The following is a 13,482-nucleotide window of genomic DNA, read 5'->3' as shown; positions in this document are numbered from 1 at the left end:
TTAACTTTCCAAAATTAATCAAAAATGAGAAAGAGTTCTTAAATATTAAGTGTCTATCGGAAATATGAAAATGAACACTTGTTTGAGAAACTTTGAATCAATTTAGCTTATTATGACTTCATATCATTTCTTATGTCTGATTAAATATATACATCAGACAATACCAGTACACAGTAGGTGAGCATATGATATACACAAAATAAATTTTACTGTGCATGCAGTTTACAGACGTTTTTCGGCGACTGTTCACAAATGACTGAGAGTGATTTGTTTGATGCGGTTGTTTATCTGTACATACTGTTATCAAAATTTATCGAAAATAATATTCCAAATGACTAGGCTTTCTATGTGTTATGTAGTGTCTGTGTGTGTGTGTGAGTTCAATACCAATGCACAGATACAATAAGAAAATTATCAATCTCACCTATACTGCCCCTTAAATTGTATTTGGCAATTTTGAGATTCGCAGGACTTAGTGTCCCGTTTTTTCCTCTTGATTTTGGTAGCAGATCTGTTACTGATCATTTTCCCGTTTGTATACACTATTAAATTAATTCGTGTAAGATCGTCGCACCTCTAAGGGCAGTCGTATATAACTTAAAACTGTGATAGAGTAAATTGTGCAGCGCGCTGACGAATGGTAACCAACTTGTTAGCAGGCGGTGATCCGAAGTGACGTAGAATTGTAGGATTCGAAACAAGAAGGACGACATTGCAACTTGGCTCGATAACCTTCCTTCGTGAATAAGAGGAAGGTAGTGGAAAATGCTTTGTGCCATTAGATAAGAGACTGAACGTGAATAGCTTCGGACATTTCAGACCGAAATAGTGTACTTGAGGATCAAAAACGAAATTTTTTACTTTGGTCATCAGACTTCTGACTAGTTTGATGCCCCGAATTCCACTCTTGTGCCAGCTTCTTCATTGCAGAGTAGTATTTGCGCGCTACATCCTCAGTTATTTATTGAGTGTATTCCAATCTTAGTCTCCGCCTACTCCAATCTCAAGTCTTCCTCTAGTGTTCCCTCTAGCACTATGAAACTCATTCCCTCATGTCCTAACACAAGCCTTATCATCATAAACCTTATCAATCTACCTAATTTTCAACATTCTTCTGTAGCACCACAGTCCATGTTTCACTACCATACGATGCTGTGCTCCGAAGTTACATTTTCAGAAATTCATTCTTCGTGTTAAAGCTGATGTTCGATGTTAGTACACTTCTTTTGGCCACGAATGCACCCTTTGCCTGTGCTAATCTTCTTTTTATGGGTTCCCTACTTTTTCCGTCACTTGTTATTTTCTTTCCAAGGTAGCAGTATTTCTTCGGTTTGTAAATTTTGATGTTACGTTTATCGCTAATCTCATTTCAAATGGTTCAAATGGCTCTGAGCACTATGGGACTATCTCAGTTTTAATTGTTCCTATATCAGTTTTAATTGTTCCTATTTGTGATCCCAAATTTAATATTGCACCCATCAACTGCTCCATATGAACTGGTTCAAAGTTCCTTTCGACTTGTTCAGTGGGGTACCCACTGTTCCCCGGAAAACATTCAAAGTGTTCCATAAATATTATTATAGTAGATACACCAAATAGCTGCTTATAGTAAGTAACCCTTATTTACGACAGACTGTTTCGGCTTGGTTGACATTTTCAAGTACCTGCAGTTACAATATTGGTGAGAACAGGTATGGATTCAATTGTCATTGCCGCGCGGGATTAGCCGAGCGGTCTATGGGGCGCTGCAGTCATGGACTGTGCGGCTGATCCTGGCGGAGGTTCGACTCCTCCCTCAGGCATGGGTGTGTGTGTTTGTCCTTAGGATAATTTAGGTTAAGTAGTGTGTAGGCTTAGGGACTGATGACCTTAGCAGTTAAGTCCCATAAGATTTCACACATTTGAACACACACATTGTCATTCATATGAAAGTATCTGTCTTGTACTCACATCTAGATTGATTGGACGTCCGTATTGCGTCGTTAGTGGACCGTTTTGTAACTGTGGCTGCATTTATAAGATCGTAAATGGCTTCTAGATGTTGAAATTAAATGTTAAGTACGGCGTGACAGCAGTTTGACAGTTCCACTCTTATGACGCTGTATGTTTACAAGGTTGTGCTGATGAACAACGATCTTATTCGATTAACTAAAAATTATTACGATTATCTTTGGTTGTTGCGTACGTTACTCCCAATTTATCCATTGTTTTGTGCTAAAAGTTCAATAACGTTTTTAAGATAGTACTTGTGTCTAAATTCCGTATGTTCGTTTTTTGTGGGTATTTTCTCGTGTAGATATAAATTTCTAATTCCTCAAGAACGTTCATTGCAAAACCTTTCGGTATTCTGTGCAGAATCTGTAGTGTATTTTCGATTGTATCAGCAGTGTGATTTTGATTTTTCAAATGTAGAAAGAAGCTCGACTGATTATATTCGCTCTTTCTAGTGTGTTCTTTATATCCTACGTTGAAATTTCTTCATGTTTGGCCAATGTAAGAGCTATTACAGCTGCCACATGTGATTTTATATATGCTTGGGTTATCTTATTTCGATGTTCTAATGATGGCAGAACGTAATTTTACTGATAGGTTATTATTGGTCCGAAAGCTTAGTTGAATGTTTACGGCTTTAAAACGTGCATTAATTCTGTTGGAGATTCTGCCAATGTAGACTGTTGGTACGTTTCTTATTTTCTGTGTCGGTTACGTTTCTCAAGTTAGGCGTATCTCGTTATGTATTGTGTTGTGCTTTGGCATATTACATTTCTAATACAATTTTGTGATTATGTTGGGGTCAAAATCATTTGTATAGGTTATATAACAAAGTGTGTTTAGTTCTTTTTGAATTGCTGGCCTTTATAATGGGAGGTTACTTAATATATTAATCATTGAACGGAAAAATGCTAGTTTATGAGACACTGGGTAACAGGAATTGGCATTTATAATATTGTCAGAAGTGGTGTTCTTTCTGTAGATATCATATGTATGACGATTATTATTTTTGCCAATTGTGAGATCTAGAAAGTTAATTGTGTTGTCTTTCTGTTTCCATTGTGAATTTAATTTTAGGGTGCAGTTGGTTGAATTTTTGGTGGATGTTTTCGATATCTGCGTGGCTGTCATCTAACAACATGAGGTTATCATCTACATACCTAAAATAGTATAGAATTTGGGTGAGAGTAGGCCAATCTGAGTTAAGGAACTGTTCCTTAAATAGTTCCAGGTACTGGCGCATCGCATTCTCTGAGGCGGAATTTGGGGATCATGCCAGCATTTACCTAAACGAGCGTGGGAAACCGCCTAAAAACCACACTCAGGCTACTTGGCGTACCACGTAATACTCTCTAAGCCGGCACGCAGATTCGATCCGGGTTCGCTCACTTCCCCATATCGCAGTCAATCGGGCTGCGCGTTGCGCTATACGAGCAGACAAACGTTCCAGTCCATTGTAGCTTGGAATGTCAACTTTGCTCGTGATGAGCACGCCCAGGAAAGGTAGCTGCTATTCGTATTCTGACATTATTGTGAACTGGAAGCTAGGAACCAGGAGCCAATATGCTACAGGCAGTCTATTAGTGGCACTGTCGAGAACAAAGAAATGTTATCAAAACTGATTAGGTTTTCATGTGCGATAGCGATCAGTTTTCCTCGTTATCTGTGAATTTTCCTGTTTCATCGTGTCTCTCGCATAGGCACCCACAATAGGTGGCCATATGGTTTTTGTTGTATATCCAGCGGCGAACCGGGAGCGCTTGCCAGTGGTACTGGAACTAGAGTCACCCAAAAAAGTCTACGGTCAGTAGCGCGTAAATATCCAGATCATGAAATACTAGTTGGAGACGACTTTAACCTACCTGGTATAGACTGGGATGTCTATGGGTTCATTGCGGGGGTTAAGACAGTCATGCGACATATTCTTGAATACGTTTTTTGAAAACTGTCTTGAGCAGCTAGTTCGGCAGCCTACACACATTGGAAATATCTTGAACCTTGTAGCTACAAATAGACCGGACGTTATCAGCAATGTCAGTATAGAAACGGGGATTAGCGATCATGATGTCATTATAGCAACTATGGTTACGAAAGTTAATAAATCAGTCAATAAGAGTGTTTCTGCTAGATACAGCAGATAATCAGTTGTTAGCATCTCACTTAGTCAGTGGATTGACATCACTTACTTCCAGTAACACGGACGTAGAGGAATTATTGGCAGAGTTTAAGCAGATTGTAAATCGTGGTCTGGAGAGTTAAGTGCACAGTAAGTGGATAAAGGATGGGAAAAATCCATCATGGTTCAAGAGCTGAATTTGGAAGATGCTGAGAAAGCAGAGACTGACGCACTCTCGAGTCAAAAGGAAACATAAAAATGACGACAAGCGGAGATTAGAAGAGATTCGTGCATCTGTGAAAAGTTGTATGTGCGAAGCATACAACAACTGCCACCGTCACACCTTAGCAAAATATCTGGCAGAGAACCCTAAAAAATTTCGGTCCTACGTAAAAGTGCTAAGATGATCTAATGGTTCCATTTAGTCCCTTGTTGACCAGACCCTTCTGGCAGTTGAAGGTAGCAAAACGAAAGCTGAAGTTTTAAATTTCGTTAAAATGGTCCTTCACACAGGACTAACGTGCACACGTACCGTCATTTGAGCATCGGACAGACTCCCGAATGGACGACATAGTAATGAGAATCCCTGGCGTAGGGAAACAACTGAAAGATTTGAAAGGAAATAAATCATGAGGTCCGGATGGAATCCGAATTCGATTTTACAAAGAGTACCTTACACATTGGCCCCTTTAGCTAGCCTGCATTTATCATGAATCTCTCTCTCAGTTCAAAGTCCCAAGTGACTGGAAAAAAGCGCAGTTGATTCCAATGTATAAGAAGGATAAAAAAACAAACCCTCAAAAGTACAGCCAATACCGTTAACTTCGGTTTGCTGCAGAATCCTTGAACATATTCTCAGTTCAAATATAATAAACTTTCTTGAGACTGAGAAGCTTATGTCCACAAATCAGCGATGTTTTAGAAAGCATCTCTCGTGCGAAAGTCAGTTTGCCCGTTTCTCACGTGATATTCTGCGAACTATGGCTGAAAGACTCCATATTTCTAGAATTCCGGAAAGCATTTGAGACGGTGCCCCATTGCAGGCTGTCAACGAAGATACGAGCATACGGAATATGTTCACAGATATGTGAGTGGCTCGAAGGCTTCTTAAGTAGTAGATCCCAATATGTTGTACTCGATGACGAGTATTCATCAGAGACGAGGATACCGTCAGGAGTGCCCCAGGGAAGTGGGATAGGACCGTTGTTGTTCTCTGTATACATAAATGATGGCGAACAGGGTGGGCGGCAATCTGCGGTTGTTTGATGATAATGCTGTGGTGTACGGTGCCGTGTCGAAGTTGAGTGACTGCAGGAAGATACATAACGACGTAAACAAAATTTCTAGATAGTACGACGAATGACAGGTAGCTCTAATTGTGGGAAAATGTAAGTTAATGCGGATGAGCAGGAAGACGAACATGTTCGTCTACAGCTCTACAGTATTACTAGCGTCGTGAACGGAGAGTCAAGTCGTTTAAATATCTGAGCGTAACGTCTCAAAGCCATATGAAATGGAACAAGCGTTTGAGAACTGTGGTAGGGAAGGTTTATCGGAAGAATTTTAGAAAAGCGTGGTTCATCTGTAAAGGAGGTCACATATAGGACACTATTGTGATCTATTCTTGGATAATGTTCGAGTGTTTGGGAACTGCACCAGATCTGACTGAAGGAAGATATCGAAGCAATTCAGAGGCGGGCTGCTACACTTGTTACCAGTGGGTTTGAACAACGTGCAAATGTTACGGAGATGCTTCAAGAACTCAAATTGGAATGCCTGGAGGGAAGATGACGTTCTTTAGAGGAGTAATATTGAGAAAATTTAGAGAACCATCATTTGGAGCCCACTGCCGAACGGTCCTACTGCCGATAGAGTACATTTCGCATAAGGACCACGAAGATGAGATACAAGAAATTAGGGCTCATATGGAGGCATAGATAGCGGTTTCCCTCGCTCTACTTGCGAGTGAAGAGGAAAGGAAACGACTAGTAGTGGTACAGGGTGCCCTCCACCACGCACCGGAATGTGGCTTGCGGATAGTCTATGTAGATGTAGATGTAGATGTAATGCAATGTCATAATTGTGGGCTTGGGGTCTCTTATATAAGGGAGATGGCAGAAAATTTGTGTTACGCATGTTCTTTGTGTCCCACAGAGGCAAGACTCCTTGTTCGGCTCATTTATATTTTGTATTATCTACCTTGATAGACCTGCGTTAAGCTGACCGCTCCTTCTCGAATGCAAAAGCTTGCTTATCTTCTGCTCACGCTTTTCGGCATTCATGATTACGGTTCCTTTCTTTAGCATCTTATATAATCTTGTCGATGTTAATGGTCTGTTGCATATGTACAATACATTAAAATAACATGCTGGATGTTTCGTGTCCAATTTCAGAAGGAGAAGTGAGGATCGTCGCTTCAGTGTTGGGGTTAATGTCGTCGGAAGTAGAATTCTGTGGCCATTGTGACCAAGTTCGCTCTTTTTCAAACGTTCGCAGAGTCCTCGGGATGTTCAATTTCTTAGGTCGACAACAGGTAGCACTTCGTCGATTTTTTTTTTCTGTAACCTCCAAACTCCTCTTTTCACAAAGTATTGTGTAATAGATAGTTTCGTCTATGGCTCTGGGTGAAACCCATTCGCCGTCACTGAGGATTTATTAATCGTTCCAGAACTGTGTCTGAACACATCACACTCAATTCTTTTCCAAGTAGAGAGCTGTCTAAAACAGTAGCGAAGTTGAAACTTTCTGGAAGATTAAAACTGTGTACTTGATCGAGACTAGAACTCGGGACCTTTGCCTTGCGCTCGTAAGGGCTCTATCAACTAAGCTCTCAAAACACGACGCAGAACTTCTCCTCACAGCTTTGCTTCTGCCAGTATCTCGTCTACTACCTTCCAAACTTCTCAGATGTTCTCCGGAAAAACTTGCTGGACTAGCATTACTGGAAGAAAGGATATTGCGGAGATATGGCTTAGCCACAACCTGGGGGGCGATGCTTCCAGAATCTTCACTCTGCAGCGGAGTGTGCGCTGATATGAAAGATCCTGCCTGATTAGAACTGTGTGCCGGACCGAGACTCCAACTTCGAACCTTTGCCTCCAAGACGGCAGACATTTGCCATAGTGCCTATTTCTAGCACATTAACATTTATTTTAGATAAGATGTTTGGTGCAGTCTTACATCTGCAGTAATGAAATATGTACAGAGTTTCATTTAGGCTGAGTATTTCATTTAAAGCTATTGTCCGACAAGAAAATACTAATCATTTACTAAATATGCTTATATGTGGTTGTTGTAAATCAATATACTTGATGACAGCTATCCAGGTAGCAAAAACTATTTACAATACGCAGGGAGTAAGCAACTTTACTACTGGTTATTCTAGCAGTCTAACTGCATGCCATCACTACATTGTGACTGGCAATATGGATCAATTATATTCCCTGCTTTCAAAGCTAAATGTTTCATCTCAGAAATGCACAGGTAGTTCGAAACTTTTATAACCAAATGTTGAACCATAATATCATGTATTTCATTTCTCTTTCAGGGTATTTGACACAATATTCTATCAGTTTTATGAACAATTTTTAATTATGAGATTGAAACTACGATGGCGACTTAAAGTACACGAGAAAATTTTTGTGGGATTTTAGCTAATTTGGATTAATGGGTTATTTTTACAGCAAAGTCAATAAAGCAAAGGGATTTTAACGAAAAATCATTAAAAGGCACTAAATTGAAGTTCGTGCTCAGTCATGTCATTCGTTTCCTATGTTCATTGTGCAAAAAATGTGTCAAGCTAGTGCCAAGCAGTGGAAAGAAAATCATGATCTTCGGCTTCTTAAACTTCATAAAAATAATGACTGATGTTATTTGATTGTGTAGTTTTCATAATTAACGTTATTTGAAGCAAATACTGAACCAACTGCTGTTTATGCTGTGTGTAAACATTTTAATATACTCAAAAGGCTTTGATTTACTATAATGAAGTTTGTGGTCAGTCACGTCACTTGTTTCCTACGCTCATGGTGCAAAAAATATGTCAAGCAGTAGAAAAAAAATGTGAACTTAGACTTCTTAAACATTATAAAAATGTCTTACGTTTTTTGATTGTGTAGCTTGCATAATTAACATTATTTGAAGTAAATACTGAACTAACAGCTGTTTACGCTGCGTGTAAACATTTTATTACAGTTGTAAGTCTTTGGTTTAATGAGTTTGACAGCAGCAAGTTTTATTTCTTGGTGGATTTACTTCAGTGGAGGCGGTAGGCTTGAATTCCGTTTCAACTTTTACATAACACGAAGAAATTTTAAAATGAATCTGGGGAGTTAATTTTGATTAGTCTCCGTTTTTTCAAAAAATATTTCTGGAAGCAGAGAATACAAATTGTTCCTTTCTTGTTATGCACATGGTGAAGATGTAGCAATGCACAGCAGCATGCCTACCTGGCTGTGCCCATACGGTCGCCACATCTAACTTAAAGCTTCCCAACATTTTGTTGGATCTGAGAATGTTCCTTGATTGTAGAACCTGTGATAGTTAGAAAATTATACCTTAAAATGTGGGAGGAAAAGAATAAAAAACAAAATAGTAAAAAGTTCGAAAATAAAAATGAAAGTGCACAATTCCTGAATAAAAAAGAGTAATTTCAAATGTGACAACAGAGAATTCTGACTGTGGGATAAGTCCAAAGTAACATTCCAGTGACGTATCAGTATGTATAGATAATGCCAGGTTATTTAAGTTCATAAATTGTGAATCAGTTGCTGCAGTTATTATTAAGTTGTGTGACAGAAGATAAAACTGGTTTTCCCACATTCATTTCGTCTCTGTTGTCACATTTTCAATATATTGGCTTCTTGGTATACCAGGTGCATCATAGACTGTCTTCACATCAATCTTGAAAGCACCCACAACTGTTCCTGAGCACAATAATTTTCTAGAATGCAATACCTAAAAAAGAAACATAAAACATATGTGAATGCACATATAACATGATGTTATGCATATTTTAAAATTAATTTTTGCTGTGACTTTACTAGCTCCGTTAATGCTCCAAAGATGCTCTGAAATACGCGATATTTAGATGAGCACTGTTCTCTACAAGCACTGCAAACTACTTTCTTTTTGTATGTAGTAGTAGAAAATATATATTTTGCGATGAATACTACATTAAGGTGATGTATGAACTATGAAAAATTTTCATCGTTATCACTCGTAAAATGAATTCATTAGTAGATACATAATTTCAAGTCTCTTTTTCCCTTTAGCAGTATAAAAAACGCTTATGCATAGAAATATAGTTTCTGTAAATTTCGATTTCACGTAAGAGAGTTACCTTAATTACTGCTGGCCTCGAACTACATCTGAACATAGAATGTAACAGAAGTTAATTTAGTAAACAGTTTTCTCTGAGGACTGAAACAATAAGGATGCTAAGTTTCCAAAAGTTCATTTTCCAACCACAGGCGTGTGTAATCGGAAGTTAACATCGGTTGAGGCCTGAGATAACAGTTTAACTTTTTAAAAGTTCAGATAAGAACTAAGGCTATAACATTTGCTTGATTACATCATTATTATATATAGGGTGATTCCGTGGTGATGTTAGAGGCTTACAGGGATGATAGGAAAGGGTAACTGTATGAATTTGAAGTAAATGACCGTGGTGAGGAAACGACTGAGTCGAAAGTTACAAGCTAAAATCGTTCTGCTACCTCTGACAGTGAACATTTTCTGCTTCAAGCTCTTTGTTTTCCAGATTTTGGGAGGAGGAAGTATGGACTATTACAAGAAAAAATGTCCAGTAAATAAGGGCTCTAACGAGCACACCTTAGGAGCTATGAACAGTTGTTCATCTTAGCTACTCTGAAGAAGCACATCTCTTCTACTGAACAAGCGCTCATAGCTCTTAAAGTATACATTTTAGAGCCCATGTTTACCGGCAGTTTTTTCTTGTTCTGGTCCATACTACCTCCTCCCAAAATATGGAACGCAAAAAGCTTGCAGTAAAATAGATCCACTGCGAGAGGTATGAGAACCATTTTTTCTTGCAAGTTTTGACTCGGTTGTTTCTGGACCGGAGTCTTTTATCTCAAATTGTTACACTTACCCTTGTCCGTCATCCCTGGAAGTTTGTAACATCGTCACGAAATCACCCTGTTTATTGTACATAAAAAGCATAATATCTTGTATTCATACATTTAAATGCATTGGAGAAGTGATGATTGTTGCAGTGAACATTAGGCTGAAGTTCACTCTGGCATCTTAATTACCTAACATACTCCCTTTGGCTATATCTATCATAAATATACCTTTTCACGTACACGTAATTTGTGCTGACCTGTAAATATGAGTATAGTTTTACAAACTTTAAGGAAACAAAATAACAAGCTACTCATATTTTGAGAAATATTATTGTTCAGACTAAGATTGTTACTTCATAACAAATGCACGTAACACCAAACACTAATTCAAAGTCGTCTGCAATTCTAAACTTGCTCCGTAAGTACTAAATTGTACTTCTTATTATATGAGATGAAAGACTAACGCAATATGATGTAGCTGGCAGAATATCATAGGACTTTCAGATACTGTAAGGCACCACCTTAGACAAAAAAGAAATTTTAAGGGGGCGGGAGAGTATTCTAGGTAATAATTCCTTTCTTAAGTACGAAATATAGTATTGGATAACAAACAAGGTTGGATATGTCCCTGAAAATACAAGGGGGAATCCTCAGACACGGTCAACTGAGTCGGCTCATATACGGCAGGTCGCTTGTGTGCAAATTAAAACGAAACACTCTTAGATATTTCGTTTCAACATCCCTCCTGTTTGAAGAAAGCACCTCTAAAGTTCATACCGCACAATGGACTCAAAATTGAGAGAGTCGCCAGATAATTGAAAATCGACCATTCTTTTCGTCATCATATTGGGGGTCATCATATTGGGGGTCCCCCCCATGAACCATAGACCTTGCCGTTGCTGGGGAGGCTTGCGTGCCTCAGCGACACTGATAGCCGTACCGGAGGGGTATCTGTTGAGAGGCCAGACAAAAGTATGGTTCCTGAAGAGGGGCAGCAGCCTTTTCAGTAGTTGCAGGGGCAACAGTCTGGATGATTGACTGATGTGGCCTTGTAACATTAACCAAAACGGCCTTGCTGTGCTGGCACTGCGAACGGCTGAAAGCAAGGGGAAACTACGGCCGTAATTTTTCCCGAGGGCATGCAGCTTTACTGTATGGATAAATTATGATGGTGCCCTCTTGGGTAAAATATTCCGGAGGTAAAATAGTCCCCCATTCGGATCATCTCCGGGCGGGGACTACTCAGGAGGACGTCGTTATCAGGAGAAAGAAAACTGGCGTTCTACAGATCGGAGCGTGGAATGCCAGATCCCTTGATCGGGCAGGTAGATTCGAAAATTTAAAAAGGGAAATGGATAGGTTAAAGTTAGATATAGTGGGAATTAGTGAAGTTCGGTGGCAGGAGGAACAAGACTTTTGGTCAGGTAAATACAGGGTTAGAAATACAAATGCAATGCAGGAATGGGTTTAATAATGAATAAAAAAATAGGAGTTCGGGTAAGCTACTACAAACAACATAGTGAACGCATTATTGTGCCCAAGATAGACACGAAGCCCACGCCTACAACAGTAGTACAAGTCTATATGCCAACTAGCTCTGCAGATGACGAAGAAATTGAAGAAATGTATGACAAAGTAAAAGAAATTATTCAGGTAGTGAAGGGAGATGAAAATTTAATAGTCGTGGGTGACTGGAATTCGGTAGTAGGAAAAGGGAGAGAAGGAAACGTAGTAGGTGAATATGGATTGGGGCTAAGAAATGAAAGAGGAAGCCACGTGGTAGAATTTTGCACAGAGCACAACTTAATCATAGCTAACACTTGGTTCAAGAATCATAAAAGGAGGTTGTATACATGGAAGAAGCCTGGAGATACTGACAGGTTTCAGATAGATTATACTGTATAATGGTAAGACAGAGATTTAGGAACCAGGTTTTAAATTGTAAGACATTTCCAGGGGCAGATGTGGACTCTGATCACAATCTGTTGGTTATGAACTGTAGGTTAAAACTGAAGAAATTGCAAAAAGGTGGGAATTTAAGGAGATGGGACCTGGATAAACTGAAAGAACCAGAGGTTGTAGAGAGTTTCAGGAAGAACATAAAGGAACAATTGACAAGAATGAGGGAAAGAAATACAGTAGAAGAAGAATGGGTAGCTTTGAGGGATGAAGTGGTGAAGGCAGCAAAAGATCAAGTAGGTAAAAAGACGAGGGCTAGTAGAAATCCTTGGGTGACAGAAGAAATACTGAATTTAATTGATGAAAGGAGAAAATATAAAAATACAGTAAATGAAGCAGGCAAAAAGGAATACAAACGTCTCAAAAATGAGATCGACAGGAAGTGCAAAATGGCTAAGCAGGCATGGCTAGAGGACAAATGTAAGGATGTAGAGGCTTATCTCACTAGGGGTAAGATAGATACTGCCTATAGGAAAATTAGAGAGACCTTTGGAGAAAAGAGAGCCACTTGTATGAATATCAAGGGCTCAGATGGAAACCCAGTTCTAAGCAAAGAAGGGAAAGCAGAAAGGTGGAAGGAGTATATAGAGGGACTATACAAGGGCGATGTTCTTGAGGACAACACTATGGAAATGGAAGAGGATGTAGATGAAGATGAAATGGGAGATATGATACTGCGTGAAGAATTTGATAGAGCACTGAAAGACCTAAGTCGAAGCAAGGGCCCGGGAGTAGACAACATTCCATTAGAACTACTGATAGCCTTGGGAGAGCCAGTCCTGACAAAACTTTACCATCTGGTGAGCTAGATGTATGAGACAGGCGTAATACCCTCAGACTTCAAGAAGAAAATAATAATTCCAATCCCAAAGAAAGCAGGCGTTGACAGATGTGAAAATTCCCGAACTATCAGTTTAATAAGTCACGGCTGCAAAATACTAACGCGAATTCTGTGCAGACGAATGGAAAATCTGGTAGAAGCCGACCTCGGGGAAGATCAGTTGGGATTCCGTAGTAATATGGGAACACGTGAGGCAATACTGACCCTACGACGTATCTTAGAAGCTTGATTAAGAAATGGCAAACCTACGTTTCTAGCATTTGTAGACTTGGATAAAGCTTTTGACAATGTTAACATCGAGTATAGATTTCAATGTCAGGAAATCGTTTCTGAAAGTATTTGTTTGGAGTGTAGCCATGTATGGAAGTGAAAGATGGACGATAAATAGTTTGGACAAGAAGGGAATACAAGCCTTTGAAATGTGGTGCTACAGAAGAATGCTGAAGATTAGATGGGTAGATCACGTAACTAATGAGGAATTATTGAAT

The 13,482-nt window shown here is 39.2% G+C and overlaps 1 protein-coding gene across 1 annotated transcript in view; it reads right to left on the bottom strand.

Annotated features, from left to right (window-relative positions):
* The window catches only part of LOC124625417 (otoferlin-like), a 1,049,973-nt gene that overhangs the window by 268,424 nt on the left and 768,067 nt on the right, over nt 1-13,482 (bottom strand). Inside the window, exon 8 of the mRNA XM_047149169.1 lies at nt 8,557-8,641. Within this exon, the coding sequence (XP_047005125.1) occupies nt 8,557-8,641 (85 nt within the window). The remainder of the gene's footprint in view (nt 1-8,556; nt 8,642-13,482) is intronic.

Source organism: Schistocerca americana, chromosome 1 (assembly GCF_021461395.2).
Source record: "Schistocerca americana isolate TAMUIC-IGC-003095 chromosome 1, iqSchAmer2.1, whole genome shotgun sequence".
Classification (NCBI taxonomy): Eukaryota; Metazoa; Arthropoda; class Insecta; order Orthoptera; family Acrididae; genus Schistocerca; species Schistocerca americana.
The sequence above is the reverse complement of the archived record's forward strand: the minus strand, read 5'-3'. Positions and strand labels throughout refer to the sequence as shown.